Source organism: Orcinus orca, chromosome X (genome assembly GCF_937001465.1).
Source record: "Orcinus orca chromosome X, mOrcOrc1.1, whole genome shotgun sequence".
In the NCBI taxonomy this organism is placed as follows: Eukaryota; Metazoa; Chordata; class Mammalia; order Artiodactyla; family Delphinidae; genus Orcinus; species Orcinus orca.
In genome coordinates this window covers 117,394,578-117,411,129 of record NC_064580.1, presented here as the reverse complement: position 1 = coordinate 117,411,129, position 16,552 = coordinate 117,394,578, and the positions used below count along the sequence as shown (strand labels likewise).

The 16,552-nt window shown below is 41.0% G+C and overlaps 1 protein-coding gene across 3 annotated transcripts in view; it reads left to right on the top strand.

The window, feature by feature from the left end:
- The first annotated feature begins 903 nt into the window (after positions 1-903).
- MAP7D3 (MAP7 domain containing 3) overlaps positions 904-16,552 on the top strand; it is a 32,396-nt gene continuing 16,747 nt past the window's right edge. For all 3 annotated transcript variants that reach the window (XM_033403664.2, XM_033403665.2, XM_012536337.3), the window contains exons 1-7: positions 904-1,057; positions 5,089-5,187; positions 5,281-5,364; positions 6,584-6,747; positions 9,636-9,747; positions 10,247-10,345; positions 13,415-13,504. In XM_033403664.2, coding sequence (XP_033259555.1) covers positions 1,003-1,057; positions 5,089-5,187; positions 5,281-5,364; positions 6,584-6,747; positions 9,636-9,747; positions 10,247-10,345; positions 13,415-13,504 — 703 coding nt within the window. In that variant the 5' untranslated portion in view covers positions 904-1,002. The remainder of the gene's footprint in view (positions 1,058-5,088; positions 5,188-5,280; positions 5,365-6,583; positions 6,748-9,635; positions 9,748-10,246; positions 10,346-13,414; positions 13,505-16,552) is intronic.

Sequence of the window (16,552 nt, the reverse complement as noted above, 5' to 3'; positions counted from 1 at the left end):
GCTAGTGTTTTTTTCTTTCACTAGTGTCTTTTTAATTGAAGTATAGTTGATTTACAGTATTATTTTTCTCCACTAATATTAAACTACATCCTAACCAACCCTTATTTTCCACTCTTTAATTTTTGCCAAATCTGTAGGTGTAACATGATATCTGTGGTTTCCATTTGTATTCTCTCCAGTGCTTAAGAGTTTGAGCATCTTTTCTTATGCTTATTGACCATTTGTGTTTTCTTTCCTGTGAAAGGCATCTTTATGCCTTTTGCTCACTTTGGGGGGGTTGCCTATTTCTTAAGTAATTTTAAAATCTTTATGCATTCTGGATACTAATCATTTACGAATATTATATATCTATCTGGCGAGATTAACACCAATAAGTCCTCTCCTTCACTTTAAAGATCCACAAACACCCTAAGATAATTCACACAACTTTGAGACCTAATAGTGTCACGATTTATTCTCAACAACTTAAAGTCTTTACTCATGATCAGGACCCCTAGCACCTCACAGGAACCTATCTCTCTCCCAACCCCTCTCTAGGCCTCTTCACCCAACTTGGGCCTTTCTGTCGTGTTTCAAAGACTAGCAAACTCTTGATGCAAGCGCACCCAGGAGGCACTCAGGAAGTGCTCCCTAAGTGAACGAATGAAGAAAGGAAAGAACATTACTGCGTTTCTAGGTAAAAGAGTCGAAAAGAAAAAAGGAATGTTGGAGGGCCACGCCGGCTGATGATTGGCTGGCATCCAGGATGGAGGGTGCTGGGAGAGCGCGGGACGTAGGAGAGGGTTTATTTACACCAGGTGGTCGCCGCCCAGCGGCTCACCACGTGGTGCGCAAAAAGCAGCGCTTCGGCAATCGCCTGTCCGAGGCGCGCGCGGCGGCCCTTTGGGCCCCGCCCCTTCCCGCCCCCCGGCGCCACGGCCCCAGCCCCCGCGGCGGCCGCGCCAGAGCCTGCGCACTGGGGATCCAGTGCCTGCGGCGGCTCCCCGCTCGGCTGCTCTGAAGATGGCGGAGCGCGCCGGTGGTGGCACATCCCTGAGGGGGCTGCGGGAACGGATGGGTGAGCGGTCCGGCGGCTCCCGGGGGGGCTCGGGCCCGCGCGGGAGGCGGGGTTCCCGCGGCCCCGGGGACTGTCGGAGCGGCGCGACCCGCGCCGGAAACCTTCACTTCGGAGTCGCCTCGCGCGCCGTCGGGTGCTCCCCTCACCCCCGCCGGAGCGCCCTGGGACGGGACGGGGCGCCGAGAGGGTACGCGGGCGGGAGGGGAGACGGCCGGCCCGCGCCACCAACGGCCCAAGTCCCGCGGCCCAGCTGCCACCGCCAACGGCCGTAGTCCCGCGGGCGGGCGGGGCGCGAGAGAACTAACGGGCGCTGCTGGGGCGGGAGGGCGGGGGCCTGGCACCCCGTAGCCCGCGGACGGTCCCGAGCCCCGCCTGCCGTAGGGGAGAGGCGGACGCTCTCGCAGCCGCCGGAACGGACGCGTCGCTGCCTGGGAGGTGCGGGCGCCGAGACGGCCCTCGTGGCTCGGGGCAGCCCTGGAATCTTCCCTCTGCCCGGGGCGCTCGCGCTTTCATCCCCTCCCACGGTCGCAACCCCGGTCTCTCCCGCATCCTCCTGGTCAAGGTCTGGTTAAGGTCCGGTGAGGAGGGGGCCTTGGGGGTCTGGCTTTGAAATTTGGGATAAAACTTGGTCCCCCTGCTCCTCCTGGTTTGCCTCAGCACGTGACTTCTCCAGGATGTCACCTTCCGTGGGACATCTTGCAGACCCTAGGCTGGACTGAACGGGACTCAGCGCTTCAGAGTGCTTTCTTCTAAACTGGTCCCATCGCCAAAAAGTCCCCCCCCCCCCCGCGAAATCGTTAATTTTATAAAATTTGGCAGGATTTGGCATTGCTTAGCCCAGGAGACTGCTTCGCTACTTGAGCGAGATAGTATTTCTTGCTTGTGGGAGGTTGCTTTTAGTTCTCGGGCTAGTTTCCTCCTATATGAACTTGAATAAAACAGCCTTGCTGATTTTACTGAAATCCTTAGGGATTTTTTTCATTTGCAGTTGAAAAATTAGACCGGCTGCGATTTGGGAGGGTTTATGTTACTTCAGAACGCTTTGAATCAACTCCCCAGAGAATAATGTCAGAAGCAAAAACACTTTCATTATTGCATAGCGTGAAAAACTCTTCTGTCTCTAGCTTATTATGGTTCACCTACAGGGAGAGTTTGCAATAAATTCATTGTTTTATTGCTTATTGACACCTAAGGTCCTCTGACATTGAATTATTTCACTGATTTAAACTAACCGGCCTTCTGGATAGCCCCCCCAAAGTATTTGCATACTGAATGTTGAAAAGTATTTTTAAATTTTATATGGGACAGTTGCTTGAATTCACAGTATTTCAAACTAAAAACTTAAGCAAAAAAGGCTTAACCGAGAACCTAGTTGACCTCCTTGCTGCCCATTTTGTATTAGGAATTGAAAACATCACATGTTAAACTTCTACAGAGGACCACCTTGACCAGAAAGAACTTACTTCATGGTCTCAGCATTTTCCTGAAGGGGACAGAGTCAGTGAAATATTCTGCCACTTTGTGGCAATTGCTTCTTTTCTGTTATCCAGATAACAGTGAGTAGCTTTTGTTGCTGTTTTAGGCAAAGCTTCCTGAATCTGCCTTATTTTTGTGGTTCCCTGATTGCAAATGTCTTTGGTTTTCTATTTTTTTCTAAATATTTTCTCACCCTCTCCCTGGCCTAATGACATGCAAACTGTAATAAGGCCATGAAGAGAGACCCTTGGTATGGGTGGAATGGATCTGCACTCCCAACTGCTCAGCTTTGAATGAGGGTGGATCCAGGACTGGGCCGGCAACTGTGCGAAGGGTCAGGGACTGGGCTGCTGGAAGAGAGTCTGCTGCTAGACACCCCACAGCCTACACTTTGAGGGCTACATCCAGCAGGAGTGCAAGATAAGACTTAGTAGCAATTGCTTTTTATTCTGTTATCCAAATAATGGTGAGTAGCACTAATCTGTAGCAGTTAGCCCTAGCCCTTCTTATAATAATTAAAAAAAAACCTTTCAATGATTTTTTTTGCAATCTATGCTCTTTGCTACCTAATGAGAAATACTAGTGTACTAGTTTGTGTAATCTAATGTTTCTAATTAGTACAGAAGAAAGGTCATGGAGAGGTGGGGCTACAGATTTTTTTTTTTTTTTTTTTGCGGAACGCGGGCCTCTCACAGTTGTGGCCTCTCCCGTTGCGGAGCAACAGGCTCCGGACGCGCAGGCTCAGCGGCCATGGCTCACGGGCCTAGCTGCTCCGCGGCATGTGGGATCTTCCCGGACCGGGGCACGAACCTGTGTCCCCTGCATCGGCAGGCAGACTCTCAACCACTGCGCCACCAGGGAAGTCCTCCTGTGCTTTTATATGAGAGTAGAAGAGGAGTTTTCAGTGTTATTCTCCAGCTCCTTCCTGAAGATGCCTGGTACTATGGGCATTTTATTTTATTTTATTTGAAAACTTGTTCTACCTCTTTATTTTATTTTTTAACATCTTTATTGGGGTATAATTGCTTTACAATGGTGTGTTAGTTTCTGCTTTATTACAAAGTGAATCAGTTATACATATACATATGTTCCCATATCTCTTCCCTCTTGCGTCTCCCTCCCTCCCACCCTCCCTGTCCCACCCCTCCAGGCGGTCACAAAGCACCGAGCTGATCTCCCTGTGCTATGCGGCTGCTTCCCACTAGCTATCTACCTTATGTTTGGTAGTGTAGATATGTCCATGCCTCTCTCTCGCTTTGTCACTATGGGGCATTTTAGATACAGCCATATATGGAATTAGAGTTCAGGGAATTCCCCAAGAACTTGTTTTTGTATCATCTTAGAATTTTAGTTTTTCTTACTTTCCCTCAAATTGTGCTCCCATACTCTTATATTTCACCCTTATTGAAGTTTATTTGCCATTTTCTACCTGTTCACACAAGATGTGTAAATTTATATTATATAATTTATATTTATTTGCTTGACATTTTCCTACCTAGAAAAATACCATCACATTGTCAATTCCTTGAATGTTTTCTCCACCTTCACTGTGCATCAGAATAGAGCTTTTAGCAACTGCAAAGGCCTGGGCCCCATTCTCAGAGAGTGGAGGCGGGGAGGGGAAGGCTTTGCTAATTTTTTTTAAAAGCAATTTGGGTGACTCTCGTGTGGAGCCAGGGTTGGAAGCCCCTGACCTAGGTAATTTATACATGTACTCCTTATATTGGGCCCAATCTCTGAGGCTCTCACTGTTGACACTTTTGCATCCAAATTCAGATCCATAAACTCCAAATGTTTTCTAATTTCCCCCAATTTATGGTGAAACATTTTTCCAAATCCTTGCCAGCTCAGTTTTTCTAGTACTTGCTGTAATGTCTGTCTGAGGCATTTTTGAAAGCTATTAATCAGCTCTTACTCACCTACCAGCTCGTGCTGCTACTTCTACTGACAACTCTGTGCGCACAGATAGGCTGGCATGTCTACGGTAAACACTGTTAATTCTTTGTTGAATTATTGTTGAACATCATAGGTACTCATTATGTCTTTGCTGACCCAGAGTCTGTCATGATTTTGCCTTGTAGAAGAGATTCTGTCCTTTATCATCGAAGATACAATTGGCTGTGCTTTGCCACCCCTGGATTAGCTGTTCGTATTCTTTCTTTTTTAAAAAATTAATTAATTTATTTATGGTTGTGTTGGGTCTTCGTTGCTGCATGCGGGCCTTCTCCAGCTGTGGCGAGCTGGGTCGTTGTGGTGCGTGGGCTTCTCACCGCAGTGGCCTCCCCTGTCTCAGAGCACGGGCTCCAGGTGTGCAGGCTTCAGTAGCTGTGGCACGTGGGCTCAGTAGTTGTGGTTCCTGGTCTCTAGAGCGCAGGCTCAGTAGCTGTGGCGCACGGGCCCACTTGCTCTGGGGTATGTGGGATCCTCCCGGACCAGGGCTCGAACCCGCGTCCCCTACATTGGCAGGTGGACTCCTAACCACTGTGCCACCAGGGAAGTCCCACTGTTTGTATTCTTAATATCGAATCCCTTTCCTTTATCTCCCTGTATTTTAGTTGCTGCTGCTAATGCCATTGCTGAAGAAAGACGGAGTCAGGGTAGCTTTAGCGCTCTTCCATCACAGCCCTCAAATATAAAATCAGCATTTAAACCAGGTATAATTTCTAGAATGCTTTGATAGATGTCAAAGTGTTATATCCTTAAAGTTTGATATCCTATGTCTAACTGTATTCTTTCTTTTTTTTTAGTAATAGATGGATCTGTGCTTAAAAATGATGTAAAGCAAAGATTAGCAAAGGAGCGCAGAGAGGAGAAAAAAAGACAAGATGATGGTATATTTTAGACTTTTTTTAAAAAAATTAAAATGAGTGAATTTTACGTTAAAGTTATATATTTCCAAAGTGGTTTTACTTACTTTTTAATCTGTTCATATGATAGATTACACGTTTTACAGTATGTGTTATACTGGATTAAGAGCTTATACTAAATGAGATAAAGAAGGTCCATGAAAAATATTTGACCAAATTGTTTTATTTTTGAACTAGTAGTTTCTGTTAGCTTTAATTTTCTGAAAATTAAGGTATGAAAATTTCTTCAACATTTGTAGAAACAAGCAAAATGGGATTTCAGAAAAATGACTTAGAAACAAAAATGAGGAAATTCCCTGGCGGTCCAGTGGTTAGCAGTCTGCTTTCACTGCTGGGGGTGGGTTCAAAAACAAAAACCAAAAAAGCAAAAAATGGAGTTGCTAATAATCCTAACATGGATATGGTATCTTTCACTGATTGCTATGCTTTTCAAGTGTAACTTTGTATCAATTAGGATCTAAAAGAATAATCTTTCTACACCTTGAGAGAATACTTTTTCATCTATGTATTTTTCTCATCTGGCCCTGTAAATCCACTGCAAAACTAGTGCTCAAGTTCATTCAAATAAAATAGCAATTGTCTTTGTTTTGGTGAGGAGCTGTTTCTTCCTGTAGCTCTTTAGAAGAGTATTTTACAACTTCATAGATGGCTCTCCAGGCTTTAGTGAGGGGAAATTTGAACGCAGGAAAGCATCATGCTGGTCAGTAATGTGGTATGTGCCTAAAGCCCACGAAGGTCAAACTGGCATGCTTAATGTGGTCTGTCTAGATGAGGCCTTTGAAAAGAAGTTTCCTAGTAGAAGGGAAAAAAACCATATATTCTGGCCATGTGTTTTTTTTACATCTTGTTTTAATGTATAGCATATTAATCTGATGGGGTTTGACTTCAGCTCAAGTCAGCAGAAACATCACATGAAAGAAAACATTTCTTCTGAATTTGGAATTTTAGTTCGGACAGGAGAGTCATCTAAGCCAATTCAGTTCTCAGGAGTTAAACGAACACCCAGTGGAAATGATTCTTTTGTGGCCATCTCTGTTCACTTATATAATAAGTCTTTAGTCATTAGCACAGGTTATGTTATTTTTAAGAAAGAGAATAAAATATAAACTTTTTCCTTCTCTGTCTGTAATGTGGAAAACTTAAATATTTTCTTGGCTCTTACCTTGCATTTGGAATATTTCAGCTAATAAAGAGACACAACTACTTGAAAAAGAAAGAAAGTCTAAGATCCTATACGAAAAACAGATGGAAGAAAAGCAGCGAAAGCTGAGGGAACAGAAAGAAAAGGATGAACAACGGAGAATATCTGCAGAAAAAAAGAGAAACGAAAAGTTACAGGAAGAAAGGGTACATGTTTTTCTAGGCTGTTAATCAGATGATGCACTGTGTTGCCTGGTTCTGCAGTACTTTTTTCTTAGCCCTTCTCTGCTTTTACTGGAACCAATCCCAATTCTTCTTTCATCTTTCCTTCAACATTAGCACCTCTTGACCCATCCTGATCCGAGCCTTGCACGTCCAGGGAGAGAACCCTGTCCACTTGCAGGGTGCCTGCGGCCTGGGCTTTGCTCTGAGCGGCTTTCTATCCTACAAAAGTGTTGTCCCATTGCCTAGTATTCACCTATCCACCGTCCCAGGGCCCCTGAGAGGCCCCCTTGTGACCCTGACCTGCTCTGCTTCTCACCTCAGCACTCGGCTCATCGAGTGAGTGGCGTGAGTGGCAGAGGCCCAGCCAAGCGAGAGCCTCGCACTCTCCCACGGTTCCCTGGCTCTCTCTCCTTTGCGCTCTCTCCCCCCCCCTTCTTGTTCCTTTTTTTCCTCTGTTGTTTTGTAGCCCTGCTCTCTTTTCCTGTGGGGACTCTGCTTTGGTGTCTTTGGCACTCTGTTGCTATGAGTCACCGCCTCTGTCGTGCCCTCTCGTTCCCCCTCTGGCGCTCTTCATTCAGTTTGTCTTTGACTGTTGTGTGGGCATCTGGCTGCCTGTCTCAATCTGTATGATTCTCTGTGGCTCCAAGTTGTTCCCCTGTAGGTTGTTCCACAGCTCTCCTGAGTGTCCTTGGCTCCTTCTGAATTCACATGTTCTGTCCTGTTCCTCGCTGTCATTCCCTCTTTTCTTTGTTCCAGTGACTCTCAAGTGTCCCTGAGTGAGCCTTGGTCTGTCTTTGGCTCTCTGTCTGACTGACTGACCTTTTTCTGCCCGTGACACCTCCCTTTTCTTTCTGCTTTCTTTGTCTTAGCTTCTCCCTCTTTTCTCTCCCCATCTTTATAGAGTTTCTGCCTCTCTCAGTATATGGGTTTTTATCTCCCTCTCTTTTTTTTCTGTTGGTCCAATTTTAAAATGTTTTTCCCTCTCCTTTTCTCTTTGGTTTCATTTCTCCCTAAGAGCCCCCTTCTCTGTGGTGCTCGCTTTTCCTCCTAATTTTTGCACACAGTTGGCTCTTGCAAATGCCTCACCCCCCAGCCCTTACCCCCGTTGGCGAATCTTCCTTATTCTAGGACTATTCCTGTGCTGTTTCTTCCCTGTCCATGGTCCACTAGCACCTTCTCTGTCTTTTTTTTCCTTCTAGCACATTCCAGTATTTAATGAATTCTCATTCAGAACTTGTGTCACTCTCTGTCTTCCTCTGTGAAACATCTCCTTAATTTACTTCTCTGTGGTAAAGAGAGTGAAGGCCAGAGAGACTGAACTAGGTAAAGAGAGAACCAAAGAAAGTAAAATAGAAAACTGTGCACAGAGTCGGGGAGGGTCCCTGGAGGAGAGAGAGTCCTGGGGACTGGGAGAAAAAAAGACAATCTTAGAGAAAGAGGAACCTGAGAGAGAGAACACCAAGAAAGAAGAAGCAACAAAATGATACTGTAGACAGAGTGGGAGCCAGAGACAGGGCAGGGGAAGAGGCCAGAAGACAAGGAGAAAGGGCAAAAGAGAACCGACCCCTGAGAGCCAGCATTGGGGGAGTCCCAGACAGAGCAGGGACAGGTCGACACTGTGAGGAGGCTGCACGGAGGAAAAGAGGAGTGCTGAGGAGGGGCGAGTGTGGGCGGGGCTGCACGGGAGGCAGGCCGGGAGCTTGCACGGGAGCCACAGGTGCCTTCCTGGAAGGAACCTGAAAGAGCACAGAGGGTCAGCGCATCTGCAAACAGCAGGTTAGAATGCTTAGGAATCAGAGATGTTTGAGAAATACAAGAAGATTCTCTGTTTTTAGTCTTTATTATACTTTTTGGGTGTCTAACTAATTTAGAAGAAAAACTTACTTTCTGTTAGAAAATATAATTTTAAAATATTGCCATTAGATAAGTTTTATTTTAAGAATTGCAGTTGCTTTTCTCAGAGGATATGGGTGACTCTCTGTTTTCCTAGTATGTTTACCCTATTTGCCCTCAGAGAAACGGTGGGAACATCGTAAGGATGATGTTGCTATGAAACGATTGTTGTCAGGGAAGAATAGAAAACCTTCTGGCCCTGAGTTGATTTGCTTACCTGAGTGTAGTCCATGGTATGTTACAGCACAGGGTGAGGAATAGCTGAAAAAAGAAAACTGCCTCTCATTTCCAGCAATGGCCTTGTTTCGCCACAGTGTAGCATTTACATTTGTAGAGCTGTTATCCTGCCCAGTTCAAATTGAAGCTGAGGTCAAGACAAACACATCTCTTTAAAAATTTGATTAGTTAACGCCAGAATTTAAGATGTTACAAATGTGGGTATAACAGATGATCTGGCATAGATTTCACATATGTGTATTAGTTGATTTGTTTTTCCTGCCTCATTCTACAAAGAATTTAAGGTATATTTTAAAAAAGACATACCACAACCAGATGAGAAAATAAGTGGTTGAGGGAATCAAGCAGAGGGGGAAATTAAAGTAAGAAAATAATAAAACATAAGGTATAATTAGCATACACCAAAGTGTACCACTCAGTCTTTGTATAGTTGCTAGAATAGGCTACACGTTTGGTTCTAAATTTCCTAATGATATAATAAGCAAAGAGGGAAGCACAGTCAGCTCCTTGATTCGTGTCCATAAGATTAAAACCTAGTTATTCGGGAGAACGTGGATTGATACCCGAGATGTATTGAACTTTAACTTTTTACCTGAGATGTTTCCAGTTCTATCTTTTATTTAAAAAAATTTGCCTGATTGGAAAATTTGTTAGTGGGGGTATTTTATAACCGACAGATCAAAATTATACTAATCAATATAATGCATATGTAAAAATTTGTTGGCGTTTTTTTTAAATAGGAGAGATTCAAAGCTGCCCTTCATCGTACACTGGAACGGAGCAGCCGTATTGATTATCAAAAAAGATGGTCATGGGAAGGCTCTACAACAGTGAACTATCAGAATAAAACTGGTAATTAATACAGCTGCTAAACTTTAAGTTCATTCATTTTCACATGTAAATATTGGCTACTAGTATAAGGTTGCATTTACTACAAAAGGTTTTGAGGTTTGTATCCTAGGTGAAAACACTGCCATGTACTTACTCTTTGGCATGCGTTTAAATTTGTGTCATGTGAGATCGCCAAAGAACCAGGTGAAATTTTATAGTAATTGTATTTTATCCACTATATCCAAAATCTTACCATTTAAACTTGTAATCAGTGTAAAAATGAATAATAATTGATAAGTTTTACACAGCTTTATCCAGTGCATATTTTAAAAATAGTCTTGTTTAATATTGATGTACTGTAAATTTTTCCTATGTGTGGACATAATTCTATACAGTTGCATAAAATGTAAGTAAAATTTATATAGTTTATGCTCCATAGAAGTACATCATGAACTCATTTTGTTTCAGCTAGTGATGCTTTTTTAAATATGAGTACAGTAAATCTTATATCTTTTCTCAGCCAACAGACATTCTGTATCTACTGAAAAGCTTGAACAGGGGACTTCTGGATTACATAAACAAGTGTCATCTGCAAGTCCTCAAAATTCTATTGCCAAGAGTAAGTAGTTATTTCGTGTATTCTACTGAGTTTCAAACCAATGAAATCAATTCTTTATATGTATTTCCACAGTACCACTTATTTAGATTGTAGGACATTTCAGAAGAACACCACCTTGTTTTACAGTAGAGATGGTCATTACTATTCTGTATTTTCATCAGTATAAATACTTGTTTCTTGATTTGTGTACTAATCATATCAGATGGGTTTGTTGGGCTTAGGTAGCCCAACAAATATGAAACATATTTTGACCAAAAGACATTGCCATTAGGTGGTACAATAATTTATTTTAGAATTAATTCATATTCTATTTAACCTATAAATGAAATCACTTTTTCTAGGGACTAGACTGGTCATTCAGTTTTCATTAAGTTTCATGAGTATTACCTCATTTAAGGAAAATAATAGCATATATATAGCAGTGGACAGGTTGATCTGCTTCACATATATATAAAGTTGACAGGCAAGTATAATTACCTTCCTAGTTATATAGTTAAGACCCCAAGAAATTCGGTGATTTCCACTCCTCCATACTTATTTATGGTTTATATTTTAGTCATTTGATGGATGGATCATGGTATTTAAATTGTACATTCCACTAGCAAGTCCATGTTTTCCCCCAAAGCAAATAAAGTGGTAACAGTGTTTAATGAGAGAAGTATTGCTAAGCTCCACTTTACAACTCTTCCTGCAGGTAATGCAGTGTTCTTTAAAATAAAACAAAGTTATCTACTATGGATACTTCAAATACCTTTTGCTCCTAGTGTTTGCACTTTTAATTAGCGTTCCTTTTTTTCTTTTTTTTCTTTTGGCTGCCCGGCTTGTGGGATTTTACTTAGTTCCTCGACCAGGGATTGAACCCGTACCCTACGCAGTGAAAGCACGGAGTCCTAACCACTGGACAGCCAGGGAATTCCCTAGAGTTCCTTATCTTTAAAAAAAATCTTTACCAGAGTGTGTGTCAGTGACCATTTCTGGCTTGTAGTACATGGTGCTTCTCATTGATAATTGAAATGGATTAGACAGCCATACCCATATGGAGAAAAAAACAGAAGTGATCTGGGCAGGAAAAAGACATGGCAGACATACTCCACATCATTCCCTCAAACTTAGCCGTAAGAAAAGAAGAAATACCACCTTTGTACCTTGTGAATTGAGACAAAGGCATAATTATAGTTTGAATTAAAAATGTTTCTTTTGTATTATTAGGTGCCTTGGCAGTTTTTTGAGCAATGCTGATTGCTCTAAAATTCCACTACAGCAAAAGATTCTGGACCTCATTTAAAGTATAATTAGTTAATTGTCTAACTTAATAGGAAAGATTTCCATTTTTGTCTAAATATTATAGTTTTAATATGTTGAAAAGGATTTTTGTTTTGTTCATCCTTACGTTATTTGTACTTTTAGAACTCTTACAGTTTCCAACGATGAACTTGAGAGGTCTTTCATTGTTTGTCAGTCTTGGTGCATCTAATTTTCTCTTGTAATGGTCCAATAAAAGTTGATCCACTTTCCACCCTTACCCTCAATATGCTTTCCCAGAGCACTTTTATGTATAGTCCAGGTTCATTCATAGATTAATGTGGGAGGATTTTCTTTAACACCTTGCTTGTCATGTAATTAATTTATTATTCACAAACTCAATCCTTTAGAAAAACTAGGTAACATTCATTGTAATGTTATGTTTATATACTTTCATTTTAATTTATTTTAATTGTTTCATAAGCATTGGCCATGTTTTACTATCTAATTGCTTGGAGGAATTAGCAGAGATTTCTTGCACAGACATTTATTACATTTTTAATATAATGAGCAAACACTAGTGTGTTTTCATTAATATGTGTGCCTGCTGTATCAATGAGACATGTAAAGAGAAGGGACAGGTGATGACTTTCAAGTTAATAATTAGTTGAATTGCGCTGAAGGAACAATTCCAAGTAACTTTTTAATATAAGAAGGTATGTGTGGAAGATACTTTATGAAAGAGTTTGCTTAAAGTTACAGTATATTGCACACTCTGAAATGATGAATGCCGTTAAATTAATGATTCCAATAATTTTATTGAAAATAAAATCAATATTGTCAGTGGCTTACCTTTGTAAAATCCCTTCAAATTGAAATAAAACCTGTTCAATCCAGAGAGATGAACATTTCAAACTCAAATGAAGTTTATAATCTAACCTGTGATATTTTAAATAGCGTTGCTTTAAATCTTGACTGATTCAAATAGTCTGTTTTTCTTCTGCTCACTGCTGACTTATAATAACTGTTCACACTATTTTGTCATTTCTTGCAGTGTGATAATGAGGGATAGGTGATTTCATCACATGGTCGAATTGATTACACTTCTGTGGTTCATGCTGTGCAATTACAGTATCAATTCAAGAATTTTCACAAGACGCTATGTTGTCATACGTACTTTAATTTAGAGGTTCCCAAAAGAGAAGTTCTTCTTTAAAGACTTTCATCAGTATCCTGAACCATAATATTTCAAGTGAAATGGAAAAGACACAAAAGTGTCTTTTCCCATATGACTGGTTTGGGTTGATAAAATTGTGACATCTATACCGAATGTTAATGATCATTTTTATTTAAAAAATGCTAGTTAAGGGACTTTCCTGGCAGTCCAGTGGTTAGGACTTGGTGCTTTCCTTGCCGTGGCCTGGGTTCAATCCCTGGTCAGGGAACTAAGATCCCACAAGCCGCGTGGCACAGCCAAAAAAAAAAAAAACCAAAAAAACCAAGTTAAAACTGAACTATAAATTACTTTAGTAATAGATGTTATGGACTGTGTCCAAAATTAAATGTTGTATATTCCTAATTTGGGAACTTTGATGTTGTCAGTATCAGATTTTCCCGCTTAATTTTTACTGTTTCCTAAATAATTTTATTTCACTTCGTATAACTTACTTAAAGAGTAAACTAGTTTTAAGTTTGGGCATGTAAAATTTCTGCATAATACTTGAAATTTAAATAAGATAAAAAATGTTTGGGAACGGGTGGCTCACCCCTGAAATAATATATATAAACAGCTTGTAAAAGGTAAAATTCTTTGCCCTTGATCTCCAGAAACAACAGAAAAGAGGAGAAGCTCATCTCTGAATAGAAGATGTAGCAAACTGCATTCATCTACAGAACAAGTGGAAGAAAAAACACCTGGTTAGTTATTTCTATGTACCGGTCTTAAATGGTGGTTTAAAAGCATTATATTTATGTCAACATTCAGCTGCTTGAAAAGCCATTCCAAAACATTGGAAGCCAAAATATCCCTTCTTTAACTAAAAAATGTACTTTGGTGCCATGCTTATTTGGCTGAAGCCAGAAGAGTCTTCAAATGAAATATATAATTCTGCAGTGAAGCTGAGGAGGTCACAGAATGTTGGTATAGACAGAGTTGTCCTGAAGCACTTGATTCCCTTCAAATGTTTCATCAGTTCGCACATTGAAGTTCTAAATTACCGGCAACATTTTGAACTTCAAAGCTTTGCTTTGTTGCTTCACAGCATAATCTACATCTATCCTTTGGGTGTGTTTTCACTGCTGATGATTACACACAAGATTTCCAAATTATTACTGAAGTACCTCTTTACGTAAAGTTGTTTCTAACACCCCCCTAAGTTTTCCCTGTTAAACATGATTTTCCTTTCTTTTCCGTAACAAACTGTTCACTTAGAGAAGACTCTCCATTTAATTGATTCAGGTCACATCCTCTTATAACAAATGTCATTGTCACAGGGATCTTTTTTCTTTTTTTTATAAATTTATTTATTTTTATTTTTGGCTGTGTTGGGTCTTTTTTTCCGGACATGCAGGCTCAACGGCCATGGCTCACGGGCCCAGCCGCTCTGTGGCATGTGGGATCTCCCCGGACTGGGGCATGAACCCGTGTCCCCTGCATCGGCAGGCGGACTCTCAACCACTGCGCCACCAGGGAAGCCCTGTGTTGGGTCTTTGTTGCTGTGCACGGGCTTTCTCTAGTTGCAGCGAGCAGGGGCTACCCTTCGTCGCGGTGTGTGGGCTTCTTGTTGCAGTGGCTTCTCTTGTTGTGGAGCACGGGCTGTAGGCACGTGGGCTTCAGTAGTTGTGGCTCATGGGCTTAGTTGCTCTGTGGCATGTGGGATCTTCCCGGACCAGGGCTCGAACCCGTGTCCCCTGCATTGGCAGGTGGATTCTTAACCACTGCGCCACCAGGGAAGCCCCCACAGGGATCTTTTTGAACATAAAAATTTATTGGAGCAAGCTATTTACAAGATTTACTTTTAACAGAATAATTCACTCAGTCTCTTGGAGCTATTGGCAATCGACTTGACCAATATGACTGTCAGTGACATACATCTGGAGGAATCCATGTCAGAGTTGTTTTGTCATGTACAACTATTTTCTCCACGTGTGAGTTCCTCTGTAGAGACTCCATACATTGGGTATGGTTCTGCTAGATACATTACCTGGATTCCTGCTTTGGGGTTATTGTGGTATGCTGGGGCCTTTGCCCCTCTATTCAGGTATTCTTTTCCCTAACAGTGTAGTCCCATCAGGTGGCAGTTTTCAGTCCTGTTATATATGTGTGGCTCTCATTGCCTCTGCTTTTAGGCTGGGAAAGTTATCATTTGCAGCAGTTCACATTGCTCCTTCTTGCTTTGCATTTATTTGTGAGACCTCGAATCAAATCCTTTCTGTTTTTTTCTCATCATTTAGTTTGTCAGTTATACACTAGTCTTTGGGAGAATAATTTAATCCGTCTCCTGTTCATCCCAACAAAAGCGTCAGTAGCCAGGAACAAAAGTGCTGTTTCATTATTAATTTCTGGAAGCAGTACTCCAGGTAACAGGCATAGAGTAGAGTGCCTGAAAGTGTTAGTATTTGTGCTTAAAAGTAGGTTGTATCACTTAGTTTTCTACAGTAAGGCATAAAAATAATTTGAATCAATACTTTGCAAATGAGTGATTCTACCCAACATTTTATGTTGCATATTTATGATTTCTAGCAGGGTAGAATAGTTATCAGTTTAATTTATAGGATGAGATAGGGACCTTTGGTTGTTAAATTGTAAAACAGTGGGTTTCTTAACCTGTGTTTAAGTGTATCACAGTACTGTGAAAAGTACTGGATTTTAAAAATATAGAAAAACTTAAATAATATCAAGGGAGAAAGTGTCCTACTCCACCCTTCTTTTTTTCTTAAAATGTGGAAGAACAACATTGAGCGGCTCTTTAGCTTTTAATTAAGAACATAAAGATTGTTAGTAAAATAAAACAGATCTTCAGGGTTATGTGGATTTTCTCATTTATAGGTTACATATCATGTTAGACATGCCTTTAGATAGTAAGTCCTTAGTAATGGAGAGCTCTAGTGCATTGTTCCCATCCTTTTTGTCTTTTTTTCTCCACTTTTTCCTTTCCAGAATATATCCCACCCCCTTTGCTTATTTTTATGTCTATATCCGTATGATTAGTAAACCAAAGTGCTGTCATAGACTTTGTGGTAGTGCAGCTTTACTTCTCTTGGTAATCCTCAACTTTGTTTATGCCTAGTTGTATGTGTGTCAGATTATTTTCTACCAGTCTCCCCTGAGTCTGTTGTAAGGTATTCTAATTACTTTCATTTTATTTTAATATATTACTCCTATTAAAAACCTCAATATTTTACCTTAAATTTCTGTAGTTATTAGAAATCTAGTTATTATACTTACTCTATTTTCTGTAGCACAGTCAGTGTTAAATAAGTGACTGTTTAGGCACATACAAGTATGTAAGTAAAATGCTTTCTCTACCAAAAGTGAGGGACTAAAAAATAACCGAGTCTTATATTTACCAAGTCTTTAGAAAGCTACCACCAAACACCTTCCTTAAAATGTTTACTTTAGGGAATGCCCTGGTGGTCCAGTGGTTAGGACTCCATGCTCTCAATGCCGAGGGCCCAGGTTCTGTTCCTGGTCAGGGAACTAAGATCCCACAAGCCACGTGGTATGGCCAAAAAAAAAAAACCACTTTATTATAAAGCAATAAATATTTAGTGTAGAAAATTTTTAAATATAATTTTCTATTATTCCAATACCCACTGATAACTGAATATTTTCTTTGCGTTTACATATTTTTTAATAGAATGGGATCGTAACCTGCTTTTGTTTAAACTCAACATACACTGTTTTCTATGTCCAAAAATTGTATATTATTACTCTTAATGACTGCCTTAGTATAGTCCAAGTTT